This window comes from Ambystoma mexicanum, chromosome 3q (assembly GCF_040938575.1).
Source record: "Ambystoma mexicanum isolate Mex_15411 chromosome 3q, UKY_AmexF1_1, whole genome shotgun sequence".
In the NCBI taxonomy this organism is placed as follows: domain Eukaryota; kingdom Metazoa; phylum Chordata; class Amphibia; order Caudata; family Ambystomatidae; genus Ambystoma; species Ambystoma mexicanum.
This window is the reverse complement of record NC_090926.1, coordinates 23,339,501-23,360,160: the sequence shown is the minus strand read 5'-3', so window position 1 is coordinate 23,360,160 and position 20,660 is coordinate 23,339,501. Positions and strand designations below refer to the sequence as shown.

The following is a 20,660-nucleotide window of genomic DNA, read 5'->3' as shown; positions in this document are numbered from 1 at the left end:
GTAGCTAACGCATCCAAAAGGCCCACCAAGATTGCAGTAGGCCCTGTCCGAATTTGCCCTATAATGACAGCCATCAGTAAGTGCAATGATATGACTGTACATATTCTTGTCAGTGTTCAGTCTGACATGCCTGTTAAGAAATGATCGGAAGACCCTGGGTGTAGTCTCCAGCACACACATGCACCGTAGCAAGAAGAAAAGGGAGCTGACCAAAAAGGCAAGGGAGGCAACCTTAAGAGACCTTCCCACTGAGATCAAGGAGAAATCCAGTATGTGGAAGTGTAGTTTCCATTGGGTTAAGAAGGTCGAGAATGTTCTCGGGTCCCCTAGGAACCTTTTAGGCAGAGCGTGGGGAACTCCTAACTGTTGCTGCACCACCATCGTATTGGATCTCCCCGAAGATCCTGATGAAGAAGCTGCAGCTGCCCCTTGAAGAGGCATACCTTGGGCAATCAGTCCAGTGACCTGCATCTATAATGTATTTGTCGCCTGTAGGGAATTAACAAACTCAGTCTGCATTTCCTGTAGTGCCGTTAGCACTACCGCAAAAGGTCTGAGAGGCGGACTCCATTTGGCTTAAGTGACAGTATATATCCCGAGTCTGGGGCTGGTGATTTTGTCTCAACTCCTTCTTTACCACGGAAGCCGAATGGTAGTCGATCCTCCCACCTTGATTGGCACGGGTTCCTGGTTTTTGAGATAACTGGTAACCTTGAGGCAGCCCATGGGGACGTGGGGGGTGGGGGTTAGGGAGAAGTTGTGTATAGGAAAGGGGAGATTAGGAAAACCTGGTTGTATAGGAGTGTTAGGAAAGAGACCTACAACACATATACCTCACTGGCCCGTATCCTGTCGTCGGCCCCTTGCACATTTACATATCTGCCGCTTATCCTATAAGGAGTGCTTGACTTACTGAACATCAACAAGAATGTGCACCTTATTAATTAAGGACACCAAACATCTGCAGGTACACTCTTTATAAATTAAGAGTGTGGAACACCCTGTTAGCTCCCAGCATGTAACTTGAAGCAATGCAAAGCAACAAACAGTAAGCACATTTAGCAGATGCATCAAACTAAACCTAGCATGTGACTATCTTGACTTAGAGCGGACATAAATTGCCTAAGAACCTTGCATCACAAACAGGGAAGCATGACTGCATTTCACACTCGGAAGCGTTTGTAGGTAATGGAATCCTCTGTAGACGTAGCAGACAAAAAGCGCTAAGCATAGCCACAAGGAGACATGCACAATTAAGTGTTCAGAGTTCCTATTCTATGTGTGCTTTTATTCCATGTGCACTTTTGGAACGTTCAAGGTGATTAGTTCCCCACGTTAGCACTGAAACTTTCACCCATTCTTCACAATGCACCCAACAACCTAGCATTCACTTAACTGAGTCCTTCGGAACCTCCGCAGGCAAAGCGTTGCAGGCGTTGTATTGTGTGCTGCCGTTATCTCGCCCACCGCTTTAGTACGCCAACAGGGGGAGTGGGTGTGAGCAAGGAGCAAAGGGAGCTGACCCTCTGTGTCTCCCGCTCTGTAAAGTTGCTGCCGCGCTTCCTGGTCCTGGTCTTTTTCCGCCGTAACGAACACTGCTCCAGACTTCCCTGCCCCATGCCTGCATCCACCAAAATCACCAGCATGCGGCATGGGCCGTGGAGGAGCTTATCAAGGCCCCACGACCTTGTGTGTATTACGCATGTGTTCATTGCTAAAGGCCTCATGTAGTTCAGAGCGTTCAGGGGTCCCAACACACCACACCTCCAGGGCTTATTAGGCTGTGTGTTGTGACTTCGGCTGCAACACTCCCCATGACACATTCCTGCTCCCCATTTCCTCACACCATACTTGTATGGATCTACTTTCAGAATTCAAACCAACCACCAACCCTTGAGATGGTTAATGCAGATGAAAGTGGAAAATCCAAAATCGCTCATTTGTGCCATTAGCCTTCAGTGCTTGGACTTCACCATTGAGCATTTCTCAGGTACTCAACATAAGAATGCTGATAGTCTCTCCAGAAAAGTATGACCGACTGGAACCAGATATCCACCCAGGAGTAGATTAGATCCTCCTGTCCCTTAGTCTGGGGGGGGGGGGAGAAATGATGTTAGGGAGAATTTTCATTTTTATGCCAAATACTCTCTACCTGTGAGACCCCCAGCACTTTTTGGGTTACCTTGTATCCCCGTTCTCACTGCTCCTGTAACATTCCTGTTACAGTGACAAGCGTCCTTTGCCACCAGCCATAAGTGTATATGTTCTACCGACTTTTGTGCAATATTTACTCACAGGCTGTCTCCGCAACTGCAGTTATGCACAGAAGGGTAACCAATGACCCAAAATGGTGGCTTCTTTCTTTTATCGCCATTGTTTCTGTGCTTGTCCTTTCTTGGTCCTTCTGCCATTTGGGGTCGGGGAAGTCCGGTTGAGTTTTGTCTTTGGCAGGAACCCTTTGTGTAGCCCGCTGAGGCTCCAGTGTGTCTGCGAGGACGGGAAGCGAGTGAGGATTCCCGAAACTCTGCTCTCATTTGTCTTCTGGTGTGCCTGAGAGAAACCAGTTCCCACTGGGGTGTCTGGCTGTCCTGATTGTATAACCACCTGCCCCGTTGTGTAAACTGCAGGGAGAGTTTGCAGAGGATGAGTGTGAACTCTTGATAAAAGGTGAGGCACTTGAGGGAGAAAACATGTCAACCACTGGAACAGAAGAATCAAAGAAGATGAACAGAGATGCCTGCAGCCTTTTCCAGCAACCGCGACAAAACCACTGCTGTGCTGACCCTGTTTTGTAATCGACACAGAATCTCCGAAGGACAACTCCTTCCCTTTGGCTGGTGGGACCAATCAGCCATAAGACGACCTATAAAACAAGCCATCCCACAACATGCTGCAACCTTCCTGGGCTACAAACTGCCAATACCCTGGGACCTCCGACCATGTTGCAATGCATCATCTTCCCATGAATGAACCCTCCCAGAACTTTGTTGGGCTCCTGTTTGCCCTCCAGAGGCAAGACCCCCTTCCTCAAAGTCCCCTCACCGGAGTGCAGGACGGAAGAATCGAGGCAGATTGACCGGGTGGTAAACGTTCATCCTTGGAGCCTGGGAAAAGGCACCAGAAATGCAGTCCGATGTTGGGGGTGGGGGGGGGCATGAAGAATCCTTTGCTGGGAGTCTTTGCTCTCGACTGCTGCTGCAAAATCTCTTCCAGAGTCCCTCCTTTCATCACCATGACTAAGGAACAGGAGACTGGTCCACCTCTTCTGCACCGTGAAAGAATACAGCTGCACCTTTTTCACAACTCCTCAGATAATTTGGGTCTCGTGGTAGTACATACCTTGAGTCATTTTGTTGCTCCTTTGCTGCTGGAGTGCTGATTCCGGTGTTTGGGTTTTCGCCCATACCGGTCGGGCAGGACTAACGATTGTGCATCCATAGGGAGCCTTTTCCAGGTCACTGACATCTTTTTGACCCACAAAAGCATCTTACTTGTAATTGAAGAATCCTCTGGAACTTTGCCTTTTCTGCTGCTGTGCCTTACCTGCTTTACCTCCCAATCTGACTTTGAAGAACTCGTACCTAGATAGGGACGGACTGCTAAAGCATTAATGCCTCTGACTAATACAAGTCTCTTAAAGTATTACCCTGCTATTGTTAGTGTGGTTTTTATTCCTACAACAGAACATTTTCTGAGTTGCTATTACAAATGATTCTACTTACTTTTTTGCACACAGATGAAAACGATATTAGCAAAACCAAGATATATCTTAACCCCTTTGTCAAGAAGACATGACTGAGCCAGCGAAGTCCAAACATACCAGCGCCCCATCCCTCCCCATCCCTCCCTCGCAACCCTCTCTCCCTCCCTCCTCCCTTCCATGGCTCAGTCTTCCTCATGGTCTGGCCGGGTAGATGTTGCCGGAAACAGCTCGCCCCCCCAAGTGAAGGGCCCTTTTGGCCGGTAGGGTTTTGTGGGTCAACGCTGGAAAGTCTCGATCATAGTTTAGGAATGGCACCCTAATGTTCGTAAAGCGATACTAGGAGGCCCGCTTTGGCTGCTGTGACTTTTTCTGCAATCAATATGTCCCAAATTTGCATCCACCAGAAGGTCATTGAGGGTCCTCGGCTGTTTTCCAACTGCAAGCAACTGATTTTCCAGGCCAGAAAGAATTGTATCAACAGTTTGGCAATTTTGATCAGATCTTGGGTAGACCCCGGTGTTGGGGCCCCCAGCAGGATGGACTCTGGTTCCTATGGGATTGCAATCCGGATAATGGGCCTCATTATGAGTCCGCCGGTCCGGACTTAACGTTGCTGGGTATAACCATACCGGCACAGTTTCTGTGATCGCCAAATAATGGCCTACGCCCCCAGAAATACCACCACCATAACCGCCACCGCGAAGTTCACGCATCCATAAACTGCGTTGGCAGGGAAACCCCCCAGTTAACGGCAATACGCAACAGCATGCACATCACGAGTATCACAGACATGGAAACACCGCCACAAAAATGGCAGAAACACTGTGTACACGATGGCGGTATCGCCGTCACCGCGAACATGATGTTTAACAGTGCCTGGTGAGTTGAATCGGGCCACAGGTGCACCAAATGAGCCCAGCTGGACCCAGCAGGCCACTGGGAGCCTACAAAAGGCCCACACCCACACCCAGGCCATCTCCAACACAACTATGCAGGCAGCAGCTGTAGCAGCATTGGAACTGGGGCTATTGAACCTCCAGGCAGCACTGCACATGGCGGCAGTAATGGTGCAGAGGAGGATGAGGCGGAGGCACAGGCGGCAGAGGCACAGGCGGCAGTTAGCGAACCCTGCTCCCATGCCAAACCCAATTGTGCAGCCGGCATGACCCCCGCAGACAGCCTCCAATACCCCGCATCAGGGCCTCACCCTGGAACCTGACCCCAGGGCAGATCGACACATTATACCGGCTGGACCGTCCAACAATCATGTACATCACCACCATGATTGAGGACGACCTCAGCAGCCACATTGGCATTTCGACTGCAAACCCCACCCCTCCTGAAGGTGGTGTCGATACTGCATTTCCTTGGCACGGGAACTTATCAGCACACTGTTGGTGAGCTGCACAGGCTCTCACAACCCTGTTTTTCAAAAATATTGGGACCGGTTCTGGATGTCCTGCTGCGCTATGTGTCGGAACACATCGACCTACCCCGTACCCTTGCCCAGGTCATTGCCACCAAGTTGGCCTTCCATGCCATTGCAGCCATGCCAAATCGCATTGGTGCAGTAGACTGCACCCATATAGAGCTGACAGTACCACGTGCAATGGAGATGGTGTACCGCAATAGGAAACAGTACCACTCACTGAATGTACAGATGACATGTGACGCCGGACAAGTGATAACACATTGCTGCACACGTTTCCCGGGGTCAGCACATGACTCAATGGTCCTGCGGAATTTGACATTGTCACGGTACATGGAACGCTACGCTGGACAAAGCACATGGCTATTGGGTGAGTACAACTGCCAATGCACAGACCATGTGGAAGGGGGGTGTGTGTCCAGGGCAATGACGTGTGAGTCAGCTGCTACAACTGCACATGCATCACCCCCCCCGGCTCATGTAATGGACAGTCAGCACAACCCACACATCACAAAGCTACACATGACAGGTTGCCACAGTGTGCCCGTACACACCCTGCCAAATGAGACACACAACTAATCCTGCCACAAGCCCATACAACTTGAGCCACTCAATACAGCCACCGACACTATGCACCACTGCCCCCCCCCAATGCACATGATGCCTGCACATGAGACATCCTGCATCGACCACATCATCACAGTGGCTCCCGTTACTTTCACGCTGTCTGGGGAGCATTATCAGTTCTTCCCGAGGCCTCAGTCTGTGTCGCTTTAGCACAGGTTTCCTGCATGCTCTTTTCCTGGTTCTCTTCTTCTGGTGCTGCTCTGCGGAGCCTTTGCTGCTGCGTCTAAGTGCTGTTAATGGACCCTATGGTCCACCTCTGGGAGGTCACGCCACCACCGGATGCTTCACTCTTCAGCTGCGAGTCGGATTCCTGGCGGCTTGCATAGTTCCTCTCTGCTTCCTGCCTGGAGACTGGCTGTCTCTCAGGGTTCTGATTGCCACAGGCTTTGCCGGATGGATGTGAGAGTCCCTCGTGGCTCCTCCTGCGTCCTAACACTCTTAGTCCTTCCTTAGTCTTTACTTTATATAGCGGGGCCCGCCCCCGCGTTACATCAAGGTTTTTTCCATTGCTTTTGATGCCATCTTCATGCCTCCTTGGGACCACCTTGTCAAAGCCTGTTGGCAATCCATTCTATTGTTACTCTGCATGCTTCTTTGACTCTTCTTCATCTCCGCTATACCAATGCTTAAAGGTGGGACAGGAGAGACTTTACAACACACAGCAACACTTTCAGATTGAGTATTGGATTTAGATGGATTTAACAGGGTTACGGCTTCTGGAAATTAGGGTTTAGGGAGATCCTTCACGAGACTGGAGTCCTTATTCCCAGGAGGGGGGTCTCTCCCTGTGAGGTCCCGTGTTCCACCACCCCTAGGCCTAGGGGGACTATTGACTACTGTGGGGTGAAGTGATGAGATCCCTAGATTCGTCACAGGACCATAATAGGAATTGATTTTGGATTATTTCTTATTTTAGGCTTCTTCTTCCTCAGTTGTGAACTGCTATAGTTTTACCCTCTTTTTACGTACATTGTGCTCACGTTATTTGATTGCGCCAATGCCGAGCATGGTTAAGTAATCCTATGGACACTTGGGCTCATTACAAGTTGGGCGGTAACAGTAAAAATCGTGGTTCTTGCCAAATATTGCAGTTCCTACCCACTTTAATTCAAAGTGATTAGAAAAATATAGCCTAAGTTATTAACAGTCGGACTTCCAAACGAGAAAGACACCATTTTAATTCTCCCTCTCATGAGTTGGGGGGTAAAATGTGTACATTTGCTCAAAGTATGTATATTCTTTTTCACTGAAGCACAGCTGTTTTCCCTTCAACATAGTGAACACTTTTCTTTACATTGGGTCATTGTAAGGAGGGGAAAATGGGCATCTCTGATGCCTCCTTTCACCACCTTACTCCTGCTATGCATAAGGAAATAAGCATTGACCATTTTGTGCATTTAAAAAAAATATACAGCAGTATAAGATTGGGGCGTAAAACCCTTCCCTCCAGCTCCCTGTACCTTGACTTTGCTGGTCGTACCTTAAGCATAGGAATTCTGCCTGTGTTCCCTCTAGATGACCAGGATTGGTAGCTGTCCCTTACATTTTAAAAGTAGGGGTCCTGAAAATTAATGTGAATTGTCATTGGCTAAAGCACAAACTATTGCCCATTGCTTCATATAGGAGAAGTTTGAATTACTTTACAAAAGAAGCCAAACTTTTACCCTCCACTTTGTTGAGCACTTGTTCTTAGGTTGAAAATGGACCTGTTAAGCTTGTTATTGTACACTGGTGATGCCTTATAACTTTAAAAGCATGTGATAACTTGTCTAATATCGTCTGCCCTCCTGCCCTCTGTTTATATCATTGTAACAATTACAAAGTGTGGTGTGTTGTATTTGGACAATGCACAGTGATTGTATGTTATTTTTAATTATGATTTGCAGTATTATAGCTTAATGTATCTGTTCTTTAATAAAGAAGTATATTTTTGATACCTGTACAGACAATCTATTGCTTCAAAAACGGATGTGTATGTTAACTGTCTTCACCAAAAACTCCTGATCTCATTAGTTTAAGCATTATTGCTCAGCCTCGGTACCACATGAGAGTTTGGTTTGATGTTTTTGTTAAACCTTGGCTTGTCCTTTAAGGTTGGCTTCCCAGAACCCTACACCAGTTTTGGCTCTGGAAAGCCTACTAACATACGGTCAGATGGATGCTTGCAAAATCCTTAAAAAAATGCAAAATCATGCAAAGAAGTCTGCAAAGCCATCGCAGCACTCTTCAGCAACAACATTCTACAAATCCAAGTCTACCTGGACAGGAAAGGGCTAACTGTTCCAGACCCAATTAGGGAAAATGCCAATAGAACCTTCTGTCCTGAATTGGCAACCTTTTAGTCCATTCACCACCCAGGACATCCTCCCCATAGTCCACTCCAGCAACCCAGCATCCTCAAGAATACCTCTGTCACCGCAACATGTACAAAACGGTAACTAAGCCATCTCGGCTAGAACCTGCCTTTCTAGCCCTGCTCAAGGCCTCCATCAAGCAAGGGTCGTCCCTCTCACCTACAAAACAGCCTTCATCAAACCTCTTCCTAAAAACCCATTGCTTCTGCGAACTAATGACAAATCTCTGACATAATCCTGTAGAGGTTGACAGATGAATTTCAAGGATTTCGGCTATGAAAGGTGTGTGAAACAGCCTCCTCCACGAGTTACAACATGGATAGAGAGCAACAAGAGGAACAGATTTGATACTATGCTCGATCTAGGAAATCCCAAGAACAACCCGATAGGGCTCACGCAGTGCACTCATCCTACTGGGCATTTCAGTTGCCTTCAATGCCATCAGTCAAGTGGTTCTGCTAAAAAGACCAGAGGACATTGGACAAAAGGGTACTAAATTATCCTATGCTGGATCCCCCCATTTCTGACTGAGAGAACTTAAATGCATTGGTTCGCTTCCAGGTCACATCCTCTCAACTTGACATATGAAGTACCCCAAGTATCCAGCCTTTCAAGTCTTCACTTCAGCATACACTTGACCCTGCTACTGAATTCCATCAGAAACACAGGCCTCCCATGCTTCAACTACATTGGCATTCAAATAGTTTATGAACACAAAAGACCCAAAACCTACCACACCAGACATCTGTGCATGCATTGCACACATGGACTCCATAATCTTCAAACGACTTAAGTTTATGATAAATGGCAGAACATTACCAAACCCCACGCCAATGGGCTCCTGCCCGCTTTCCACTCCTATTGTGAGGAACCTGGGAATCCCAATGATCAGTGATCTTGTTTTTTTGCTGTCCTAATCTGCCATTCCAGGGGATGCTGAAACATCTGAACGTCCTGTCCCAAAATCCAAGCTCCCTCAGCCTACAATACCAATGACTCTTCTTCCAGGCAGCCATCTTGAACATTCTGATTGGTTTGCAGATGGTCATGTGAGTAGGTGGCTCACTTGTTATTGCATCATTCCTGGGCAGTCAGCCCATAGGTCTGCAGCGAAGGGCCAAAAGCAACTCCCTGTAAATTGGGGTAGGGCCACAACCCCTGCTCAAGCCAGGTCTTCGCCTAGCACGTCCTTCACCTGCTCCTCTTTCCTACCTCCTATCATTCTTTCACTTGGCCTCTGCAACAAGACTTACTCCATCACTGATCACCTTGACTCTTATCACTCTCAATGTTTACTCCTTGCTGTTGCAGAAAACTGGATCTCCGCTCATGACTCGGCTACACTAGCGGCTCTCCACACTGGCTCTGCTCCCTACTCTTACCGCCTTGGTGATAAGGTTGTTGTGGGTATAATAATGTAATAGTATGTATAAAGGTTGTTGCATAGTAGTTAGTCCTGTTACTGTAGAATATGGAATAAAGAACTGTAAGGGTTCGGGAATGGAAGGTATAGAATGTTGGTGGGCAGGATAATCGAGATCTGTGGGGAATCAGTTGTGATATGAATAAATAAGGTGTTAGACCTATGAACAAGCGTTGGGTATATATTTCATAATTTATAACAAAGGGTGGTGAATTGGGGTTCCTTATCAATAACACCCTCACCACTGCCCCTATACCCCCGCCCCCTTGGACACCACCACCTCCTCTTTTGAATATGCCACTATTCAGCTCTACCCTCCCACTCCTCTCAATGTTTTGGCTCTCTATCAACCTCCTAGCCCTCTCCACTCCTTCTTACCTGACTTGAACCTTCTCCTTTAGACCTCCTGCTGACATCCCCACTGTCATGCTGGAGGACTGTAACCTTCCATAGTCCTCCTGAGCAAACAACCTTGAACCTATCACACTACTATCTTAATGTTTACTCTACTCCTTCCACAACCAGCCTACCCACTCTGGTGGTAAGTCTCTGGACCTTATCATTCTCTCTACCTCGCTCTTCACGCACGTTCACGCCTTCCTGTCCCAGTCCTCATCCCTCGATCACCTCTTAGATCCTCAAAACAAACATGTGTCATGTGCTACAATGCTGGCGCAAACCACTGACCCCCACCCAACTCCTAGCCTACAAAAGTTCCCTTGCTGCCCTCACCTCTGTACTGGACTCAGCGAAGGATGGAGATTGGGTTTGTGAAGTATGAGGATTTGGCAATCTACCTTCTAAGCTTGGCATAAACCTCCCAAGCCAATAACTGTCGTCTCCTATCTGCTAATGAATTTGCTCACTACTTTTCCTCTAAAATCTCTAATGTGTGACCCTCTCACAGCCCTCCTCTTTCCCTACTCTACCCAACTTCCCGCCACCACCTCTACCCCTTCTACTCACTACTTCTCTACCTTGCCTACGGAATTGGCACCCATCCTTCACAGCAACAACCCATCTTGCACTCCTAACACGTCCTCCCAATCACCTGCTTCCTTGTTCAAGGCTGGCAACCTTGAGATCACCCTTGATAGCATCTTCCGATTGCATACATTTATCACTACTTCTGCTGCTTATATTAACCTTCTCAAAATTCTTAATGTGTCAATGTCTTGCTCACCACTCTAGGAAAACTCTAATCTCCACCCTTGTGTTGCTCTTCAGTACCTGGCTGACTTTATCTCTTTATACTCATCATCTCGATCCCTCCGCTCTTCCTCTGCACGCAACCTCTGTGTCCCATATCCCCATGCCTCCTCTCACCTTTGCTCTTTTTCCCTTCATAGCGCCTCACTGGAGCCCGCTACTCATCACAATCAAAGCCATATATGGGTATAGTTATCCTCTTTAGTTTGCAGCCCCTACCCTTCCACCCACAGGTTAATGTTAACTTTGCAAGTTGCTATGTCCCACTTTGTTCACTTGTTTTCATCTTTGTGCTATTGTACAGGAACCCTTCTGGGGAATGCCTACACCACCCGTAAATGTTAGTGAAAGTTATCTGTTATCAACATTCACATCCTTGTTCTTAAAAAAAATAGACATAAAAAAATACACTAGATCCATAGATTATAGCCATCATAAAGAACTGCTGGATTTGACGCTTCATGCCCTGCCTGACCTTCACACCCAGGACGATGGCAGCCTTTACCTTGGACTCCCAAAATATTTACTCCACAGACTTCACAGGATCTGAAATGTGGTAGCCAGATTGCTTTGGTGGTTGAAAAGACACAAACATTTGACCTCCACATTCAGAACCTCCTCTCCCCTCCCCCGGCTCCATTTCAAATTTCTTTCAATCATCCACTGCACCACCAAGGAAAGGGCTCTGAATCCATCACAAGGAAATTCACATGCTACCTACCATCGATCCAACAACAATGCACTAAGCTTCAACCAAAGATGGCATGGAGGGTCTTCCTTCTCCGTTTTAGCAAACCTTCATGGATATCATGGCAGTCAAGCAAAATACCAAAGGTCTCAGGCAAGTGACTGGATTTTTGCCGTCAATGCACAACATGAGTATGTAGAAAACCATGTGTGCCACCCAGTTAAAATAAATAGCGTGAGGAATGCTGTTGCACATGTTTAATAATATTAATGACAGACTTGTGTACATTGTAGTGACCCCATGTGATAACCTGTAGTACCTGTAATTCAGGAGTTGACTTCTTGAAGAACAGACAGCATATCACTGAAGCGCAAACATTTCTGAGTTTGGAAAAGGTAGCCCTAAAGTAAATCCGATTGGGAGATCAGCCCAATTAGATCCATTCAGTCCCAAAGTTCATGCAGCATGCCCAAATCCAATTCCAGAAACAGTCCAAAGGGGAAAACAAAGTCATACTGTAGAAATAGTCCAAATCTGTGCAATCAAACAAAAGGGTAATCCAGAAGCAATCCTTGATGTATAGGAATGTTCAGAAAACTGCACAGTAATGAAGGTAATCCCAAGTTAGTACTACACCAACTCGATTCGCTGCATAGAGACCAATTGAACTGAAGAACTAATCCACAAGGTGTAAATGCACCTTTTTAGCCAGGAAAGACTATGTAAAGGAATGTTTCCAGCAAACATACACTGGTTCCTAATAAACTGTTTCCTGGACGAACGCCACAACAGACAGCTGTAGACTTAATGAGAAGTGTGAGCCATCTTTTGTGCCATCTTTTACTCTGCAGCTCGTGGAGCAAATGAGGATAGCATGATGACACACCTGCTGGGAATTGTAGGTCGCTGGTGGTCTGTAGAACACCACGGACATTGCCAGTATACCCACAGAGCACAGCGTTTCTGAACACGGGGGGCGGGGGCATGACGCAACCAGACTTGGAACTTGTTGTATAGTGCTTGGATATATGTATGGAACTTACAATGTCACAGAGAATGTTGTATGAGTTAGAGAGTGTTTGTGTGAAAAGGTTCCAACCCAGACAGTTGGAGAGATCAATCCTGGGTGATGGGAGCCATTGGGGCCTTCCTATGTAACAGCTAATTGTAACTTGTACTCCAGGAATAAAGGAACTTGCCTGTGACACCTGAAGTGCCTGCTGTGACTAATCTAGCAATGTTGTCACTACTTCCTTGGGGAAAAGCTCCACTCATGTGGCCACGGAAAGGCAGATGCTACCTGAGTCTGACCCTGGGAGTAGCTGTCTGGGGGAGGACCAAATGGGAGAAGACAAACCACAGGGGAATGGAGTACACTCACTGGATAGAACAGGTTATCCACTTTTTCCCTTGAGACCTAATACTACTTTACCTTCTCAATTCTGCAGGACATACTATACTGTTGGAATACAACATCCAGATATGACTAATGGTAAAGTGAATGCCTATCCCCAGTTGACTGATAACACTCTTTTCAATGAAAATTGACAGTATTGAGATGAGGAGTAGGATTGAAGCAAACAAGATTGATAGAGCCGGAGAGCAGGAGGCGCACTCTAGTTGTTGCGAGGTTCTGACGGTTCCTGGGAGATTTAAATATGGCACAGCTGAGAGGGAGAAAGACCCATTGCTACCAATGCGTGTCGAGATACCTGGAGGAAGCGGACTGTCACAGGGAAGTTAACGGCTCGAGGAAACCACGCTTAAGGAAGCCCTGCAGAGAGAGGAATGAAGGACGAGCAAATACCCTTCAGATGCCATGGGAACCTTCTGCAGGAGAGACGCCAGCCTCCCGCAAGAGCCAGCGACCAAAGAGAGAAGCAGGCAGAGAAGTGGCAGGACTTGCAGATGCTGCAGCTGCGCATAACTTGTTCTGACGGAAGGCTGGGAAGGAGCGGACTGTGGAACGCCGTGCAGGGAAGTGGAAACCGGGATAAGTTAGCTGTGTCTCTGTCAATGGCAGCTGGAACCGTTGCACACAAGTGGAGGGAAGGCGGAAGCAGAGCGGCTCCCAGAACTCCCTGTTAGCGAGAGGACCAAAGGCAGAGCTGTGGGTAAAATTCAAAGTAACACCTAAGCAACCACAGAAGACCGGTATGCCCGGGGAGAGTGAACAGGTTAACGGGCGTTTCAGGGTCAATGCTGCTTACGATGCACAGTGCGTGAGAGCCCAAGAGAAGGAAGTGAAACAGTTGATAGTAATACAAACATTGTTACGAGTCCAAGGAAGGACAGTGAAACTGATACGAACATTATTAAGAGCCACGTTGTTAAGAGCCAAAGCAACAGAAGTAAAACTGATGCAGACATTGTTAAGAAAGGGACGCAACCCAGCATATGAAAAGGATTGTTTTCTGGATACAACAGAAGCTGAATGAAAGGTGCAACAGCCCTGGCAGGATAGTGAACCAGGCAATGTGGAAAAGCCCTGATAGGATAGTGAACCTGGCAATGTGCTTGTCTGGGACCCGCACCCAAGTAAGAACGTTGTAACACCCTGGCAGACAAGTAAACCAGGGGTAAGAAGAAGAGTCAGAGAAACAAGAGATTGAAATACCAATCTGAAATTGTCGAACATTGGAAAAAGGGAGGACACATAAACTTTTGTAAAGCAAAGTTATAAAGTTGCAACCCTGGCAGGAGAGTACACCAGGGAAAGGGAAAAGACTGAAGAAGTCCAGGGGTCAATACCCCTCTGTGGAGTTGTGAAAACAGTAACAGAGTTGTATGTACTTCAAGGAGGTTCAAGGGAAAAGCATTCCCCCTTGAACAAACCATTCAACAGAACTGTGTGTATTCAAGAGAATGATATGCTTTCAAGTGAATTGTGTACTTTAATGAATTTCAAGGGAAGAGCATCCCCCCCTTGAACAAAACTGTAACTTTAACAAAGTTCCATTTGGATCACTAGAGGAAATCGAGGGAAACGGAAGATCTGTTTATTTGTGGAACTCTATTCTTTTGTTTTGCTGCACCTTAGAACTTTATGTTGATAACTTTGGGAAGGTTACAAGTGTTTAGCTACAGAAAACCCCATGTACACAATATATTACGTTGAGCGTGTAAAAGTCAGTTTAAGGATTTTGGCCACAGGACGGAGGACGCTTTATGGTTTAACATCCTGACACGGATGTTCCTTAGTTTTGTTGAGGCAGGGAAACCTCTCTTAGTTTTGGGAACAGATGGGATTTCTCCAACCCGTTCTCTTTTATGCCAAATAAGTCTGTAACTCACACTCAAGATTCCACTGTGTCCGAGTCTTACTCTTGATCCCTTACACTGCAGAGCTGCTTTATTTCAGAACTCTATGCCCAAAAACCTGCACGTGGAAAAGCACCACCCGACTTTCGGGAAAATAGAAAACCTTGCTATACAACTACTACCAGCATAGGATAAGCACTGAAATTACTGAATTGATGCCAGTGGATAGGGAGTTTTTACCACAGCATATTTGATCGTTGTGAGCATTTATGTAATTTTTTAACACAGCTTTTGCTGCAAATACATGTGAGGTGGGTTTAGGTGAATAATGAATTTAGGGGCTATAAGGACGAGGTTTTGCAGGGGATCTCCCCCTCCCCCCCCGCATACATTTGCTGCAAAATCTTCAAGTAAAAAAGACATGGATGCATTCTACTTTGAAGAAATAAAATTGAGAAAATCACCTAAAACAGATGCCAGCACAAGACTGCCGAAACCCCAACCAACACCCGCAGTAGTATCATCCCAAAGGATGCCACTCCCAAAGTTCTATGAACATATCAGGAACCCAAGCATACCACACCGACTAAGGCTATCAAACAATGAACACTTCTTGGATGGTCACCATGAAACTAAAAGGGAGTCAAACAAATAACTGCCACAAACATCCAGCAAACTACCCTACTTATCTCCCAGAATTAATTACTTCAAGCCCAAATAGCGTCCAACACCTCCTCTATCTGTATGTACTCCTTGGATGTCTACACCCTCTTCTCCCCAACGTACCCGCTTTTCTCTAAAATCTCCTGTCAGCTTATATTACACTCCCAAATCCCCCACACATCGCTACAGCAGGCCTTTCAGTTACCCTCATGTAAACTAATCAAGCTATGACTAAGCTCTCCTTTCTAGCCTCCACATCAGTGGCTAACACAGACCCAAACAATTGAGCGGTCTGATCTTGGGCTCTAACCTTCAGATACCACAATTGCAAGTGTTGCTGCCAAACCCATATAAGCAGAAGGGAATGGGGTACTTCTGACCTGGACCAATCAGTGCCACAGTTTTTGCATTGGTTTCTCCTGGTTTCCCACTAACACCCCATCATTTTCTTACAGAGCCATGTGCTGTGAGGCTTACAAAAATGGCAAAAGGATGGTATATATAACACCCTTTTACATTACATTTATTATGAATGTTTACATAGTGTGCTAGTCTCATATTGAAGACTTAGTTCCTCCGAAATCCTCTTCGAGATCTGTTCTTCACACTTTAGAAAACCATTATATAAAATGTCATACTTTTTTTTAGTTGACTGCCATGCCCCCCTGGCTTCTGCTTGTGCCTTTCTTATGTTGCCCCTCTCTCTATATTCCTTTCTCCCCTTTTCCCTTTTAATCCTGTTTTTGATCCTCTGTCCTTCATTATCCCATCCTGAAGTGTAACTTTTTTTTATCTTGCTCCCGCTCTTTCAGCTGGAACGATCTGTGAAGGAGATCGAGATAGGTATGGAATATGGCCCTCCAAATATGAATATTGCGGGACAGAGTCTAAAGTTTGAGAATGGACAATGGGTAGCAGGTATGTTCCATTTATTTCAGGAAAAACAGGTAATTCAGTAGAAAAAATATTTAATTTCATGATCATTGTATTTTCTTAGCCCTTTAACTTTCTGTGACTCGTGTATGACTTTCTCAGAATGTATTCTTACTAAGACTTGCATTGTGCTCAGACCTTCTCTAAATCAGTCCAGTACAATTACCCCATCCTTAACTCCTCATTCTGCAAAGGTGTTTCCAAGCCGCTTATCCCCATAGATTCCCAGGGGTTGGCACGTGGGAGGGAGAGGAGTAGGAGTAGGAGAGGGAGAGGGAAAGGGAAGAGGACAAAGGGAGAATGGGTGAGAGAGACAGAGGGAGATGGAGAGTGAGAGGGAGGAAAGAGTGTGGGTGGTCGGGGGGGGAAAGAGGGAGAAAGAGAGTGGGTAGGTTGGAGGGTGGGGAGAAACGGATACGAAAGGTAAAGAGGGAAAACATCTATAACAAATTCATGGGGGAAATTGGATGATGGCATATATATGGTTTCCCATTAGACAAGGAGCGGGACTCTACACTAGTTGAGGGGGCAGAAGACTACTGCAAAGGATCACCATGCTGTTAGTTGCAAACATGGAATAGTCGTGGATTGGTATTCCTGGTGTTCCCATGGCCACATACTTTTCCAACCAACCATCCATGATCTCCGATTCCATGATATCAACGTTGATCTATGTTCAAGCATGCAGGGACGAGAAAAAGCATCCTTTCGCCAGTCTGATCATGGCTGTGTCACAATGGCCCTTAAGACAGACAATGTCATTTCGTTTGCTTTATTCATATACACTTACAAAGTGTTATCTATCACCATTACCGACACACTGGCACTAGCACGTAAATGAGCCAACCCCAAACGTACTCGCCGTTCTAGAGTAAGAAAAGCCAGGTTTTCATGAAATATACCAGATTAGAAGTGCTCTGGAGTGAATCGGGTAAAAAAAACTTCAACCTGCGGTGGACTGTACCAAAAACGACTGTCTGCCCCATTGGGGTCAGGCAGCATTTCAGCACCACACAATTTGCAGAGCAAGAACAGAGTTGTCGGTTTAGTATTCAGTGGTGGACCTTGGATGCCAGTCTCAAAGGGCGTTGAGAAGTGTACCAAATGCCTTGTCTTTAAGGATCTCCATTTTTCGATTCCTGTTCACCGGACCTTGCTTATTGTTCCACATAAGGAACTTACTAAAGGTTGACTTTAGATTCTTTCTTATTTTACGTCTCTTCCTCCGAGTTGTTTGGCTTATTCAATTATTTGTTGCCTTTTATGGTTTTCTCCTCTTTTTTTTTCTATGAATAATAATCTGACGTTGTTTCATTGTGCACAGCATGGTTAATTAATCTGGTCGACGCATGTGGGGCACGTTACAAGTTTAGCAGTGGTAACAGTAAATATTTTGTGGTACCACCAAATGCTGCTGTTTCTAACCCCTTCTTTTAGAATCGAGTAGAGGAAGCAATGGCAGTAACCGTTGGTTTCCGAAACTAAAATCTATCAGTTTTTCACCCTCCCTTCCAAGAGGGGGAGGTAAGCATTGTTATTTGGCCCCACATGTATTTCACTTTTTCACTGTACCAGACAGGTAAAGGCGCTTCCCTTCCATACAGTAGAATCATTTCTTTACATTGGGCCATTGTAAGGGGGAGATGAATAGCTGCTGCCCCCTCTGACCACCATACTCATGTAATGCATAAAGGAATCAGAATTGACCCTTTTGTGCATTTTTTTTAATCTATAGTAATGGTGTGGAGGTGATCGTGCAAATCAATGTTTTTCTTTTCTTTTTAAATTGAAGCAAATGGGTATTTCTGGGATCATGCCAGTTTTATTGCAGCAATACCACTGCAGTAACAATGAGCCTGGTGACAGCTCTAAATGTGGTGATTGTTCAGGAATAGTCAACAGAGATGATCTCTACCTCTGACAGTATGTCTGAACAAAAGTCTGCCCGACTCCTAATGAGCCTATTAGTCTGTTCTTCTTTTGCAGCACTTTTGTATATGCCTTTAACATGCGGTCTTTGTTCACTGAACGCACACTGCCCAATGGAATGTTTTTTCCTATTTATTTTCACTTTGGCAGAACTCTGTTTACACCTTGAAAAAGCATGTGAAATGTGTTGATTTGCCTGAAAACTGTCCTGTTGCATTGGTGCGATTTACTGCACTGCAGATTCCTTTGGGCAGCACAGGTCTCTTATTTAATGTTTTGACTTGTAAAGGCAAACGTAGTGTTGGGAGGTGTTACAGCGCCAGCACATGTGTACGGTTCTGAGAAGGGAATCAAGTGGGCCTACACTGGGTTTCACATTTGCTTTAACTAAGCTCTCACTTGGTAACCACGCTCAGAGTAAGGCTCAGAAATAAGAGATCTGGAGTTTGATGGCAGGTACAGTTAGCAGTAGATGTTGACAAGTATTAGACACAGATGTTTATACACCTCTGTACTATTTATTAAGAACACACTTGCATTTAAGACAAAATCATCACTACAGACTAAGCAAAGCAAAATGTACACATATACCAACAGAGTTAAAGTGGGAGAAAAAATGTTATCACATATTACAGATTTTATCGCTTAATTAGGCACTCGCAACACTGCGACAAATACTGAAGTTCAGCACCTATTCTATCCAGTCGCTAAGTGTGTTATAGGTAAGTGACCCTAGTTGTACAGGTATAGATGGGGAAGTTCAAAAACACACCTATGGCTTAACTAGTCCTACCATAAACCTCAGTAGGCTCAAAATGTCTGGAAAGGTGGTTAGAAGTCAAGGTCTGCAGTGTTGGAGCGCAATTCCGATAATACGATAAGTAGTGATTTTGTCAATGGGAGCCCCCAGACAGGACTCCTATGCCCCAGCACTACCACATATTGGAGGGATATGCAGTCTGTGGCAAACTAGCTATTTTAAACTAAGAGTCTGATGATCCCTCGCCATGAACTTTGCTAGCTAGGGCTAATGGCACTTGCAGTCCAAAACATCTGGTGAGCGAAAGGTTAAAGACCCCTGACCCAGGGCAAGGTAAGGTTAGCTGTGGGTGGACTTCATGGCCTAATTCCTTTCTATGGGGACAGGGGAAATAAGAACATATAAGAAACCCAGTCCCCTGAACTCTCAAAACCAAAACCCCACAGGATAGAGGATCATCGGGGACAACTGGTCCCACCATTGCATGTGAGTAGCTTCTTTTGATGGGCGGGTGAGACGCCAGCAGATACCCATTGATTGGAAGAGGACGGGTCATCTTGGATTCCCACAAGGGAGGAGGAGCTCTCAGGAGCAACAGCAGTTTCGACCTTGCACACGTTCAGGCAGTATGGGTGTCCTCTTCGGTGCCATGAACGCCCGTGGTGAATAACAGCAGTGAAAGGAAGCTTTTATTGCACTGCAGGAAGGTTTCTAGGGCTAAAACTAGAAGGTGCCAAGACAGTCCAACTCTGGCCATACACCAGCAAAATGCAGCACTGGGACTCCTCTGAGTTCTTGGACAATAAGCAGTGTCACAATCACACTTTAAAGGAAAGGAAGAGAGCTCGACACTCTCCCCCGAACCACGGAAGCCGAATGAACTCAACCCTCCCACCGTGGTTGGCACAGACGCCTTATACATAAAACAGGTCGCCACGTGGCAGCCAATGGGGGGGGAAGAGGGGTTAGGGAGAGATTGTGGATAGGATGGGGAATTTAGGAACACCGGAAAAAGGGTAAGGAACTCCTACTTTGGATGGGACAGGGGAAGCACTAGGAAAGAACCCTGCTCTGTCCAGCATGTAACACTGTCCACGTAAATAACCTGACTTCCTATCTAGTACACCTTAATACGTGTACTAACCCCTGTTGGTTCACAATAAAACACATAAGCAAGCAACATGATGAAAACAAACATTAGGAAAACTTCCCATCATGATAAACAAGACCACATGGCCCTTCGGGCAGCAAAGCAACAAATAACATAAATTATTTCCCTCCTACACTAGTTTACTGCACCAGTGAAGATTTGGTGAACTTGGTAAACGTAATGCCCATGTATCATATTGAGTCTTTTGTCAGTAAAGAGTTTGTTACTCATAGAGACCCATTAAAGATGCAGATTCATTATTGCTTGATACACACTAGGTTTGCCCAGCACAACCGTAAATGAGTGAACACCCTGGATGTTCCTAAGCAGCAGTACATGAGCGCATACACTTTGTTTTCTCAGCACAACATTCCAAAAAACATTCGCCGCTATTTATCTTATGTCTGGGAGCCCCTCAGGACTTCCCAGACGAAATGCGACCCGATGTAAATCGCTCCCAACAATGTAAGCAATCACTATGCATTTCCCCGTACTTATTTTTGGTCTGGGGAGCCCCACGGGACTTCCCAG

At 46.0% G+C, this 20,660-nt stretch overlaps 1 protein-coding gene across 1 annotated transcript in view; it reads left to right on the top strand.

Annotated features, from left to right (window-relative positions):
- The window catches only part of CBY1 (chibby 1, beta catenin antagonist), a 101,277-nt gene that overhangs the window by 58,707 nt on the left and 21,910 nt on the right, over positions 1-20,660 (top strand). Inside the window, exon 3 of the mRNA XM_069652968.1 lies at positions 16,170-16,275. Within this exon, the coding sequence (XP_069509069.1) occupies positions 16,170-16,275 (106 nt within the window). The remainder of the gene's footprint in view (positions 1-16,169; positions 16,276-20,660) is intronic.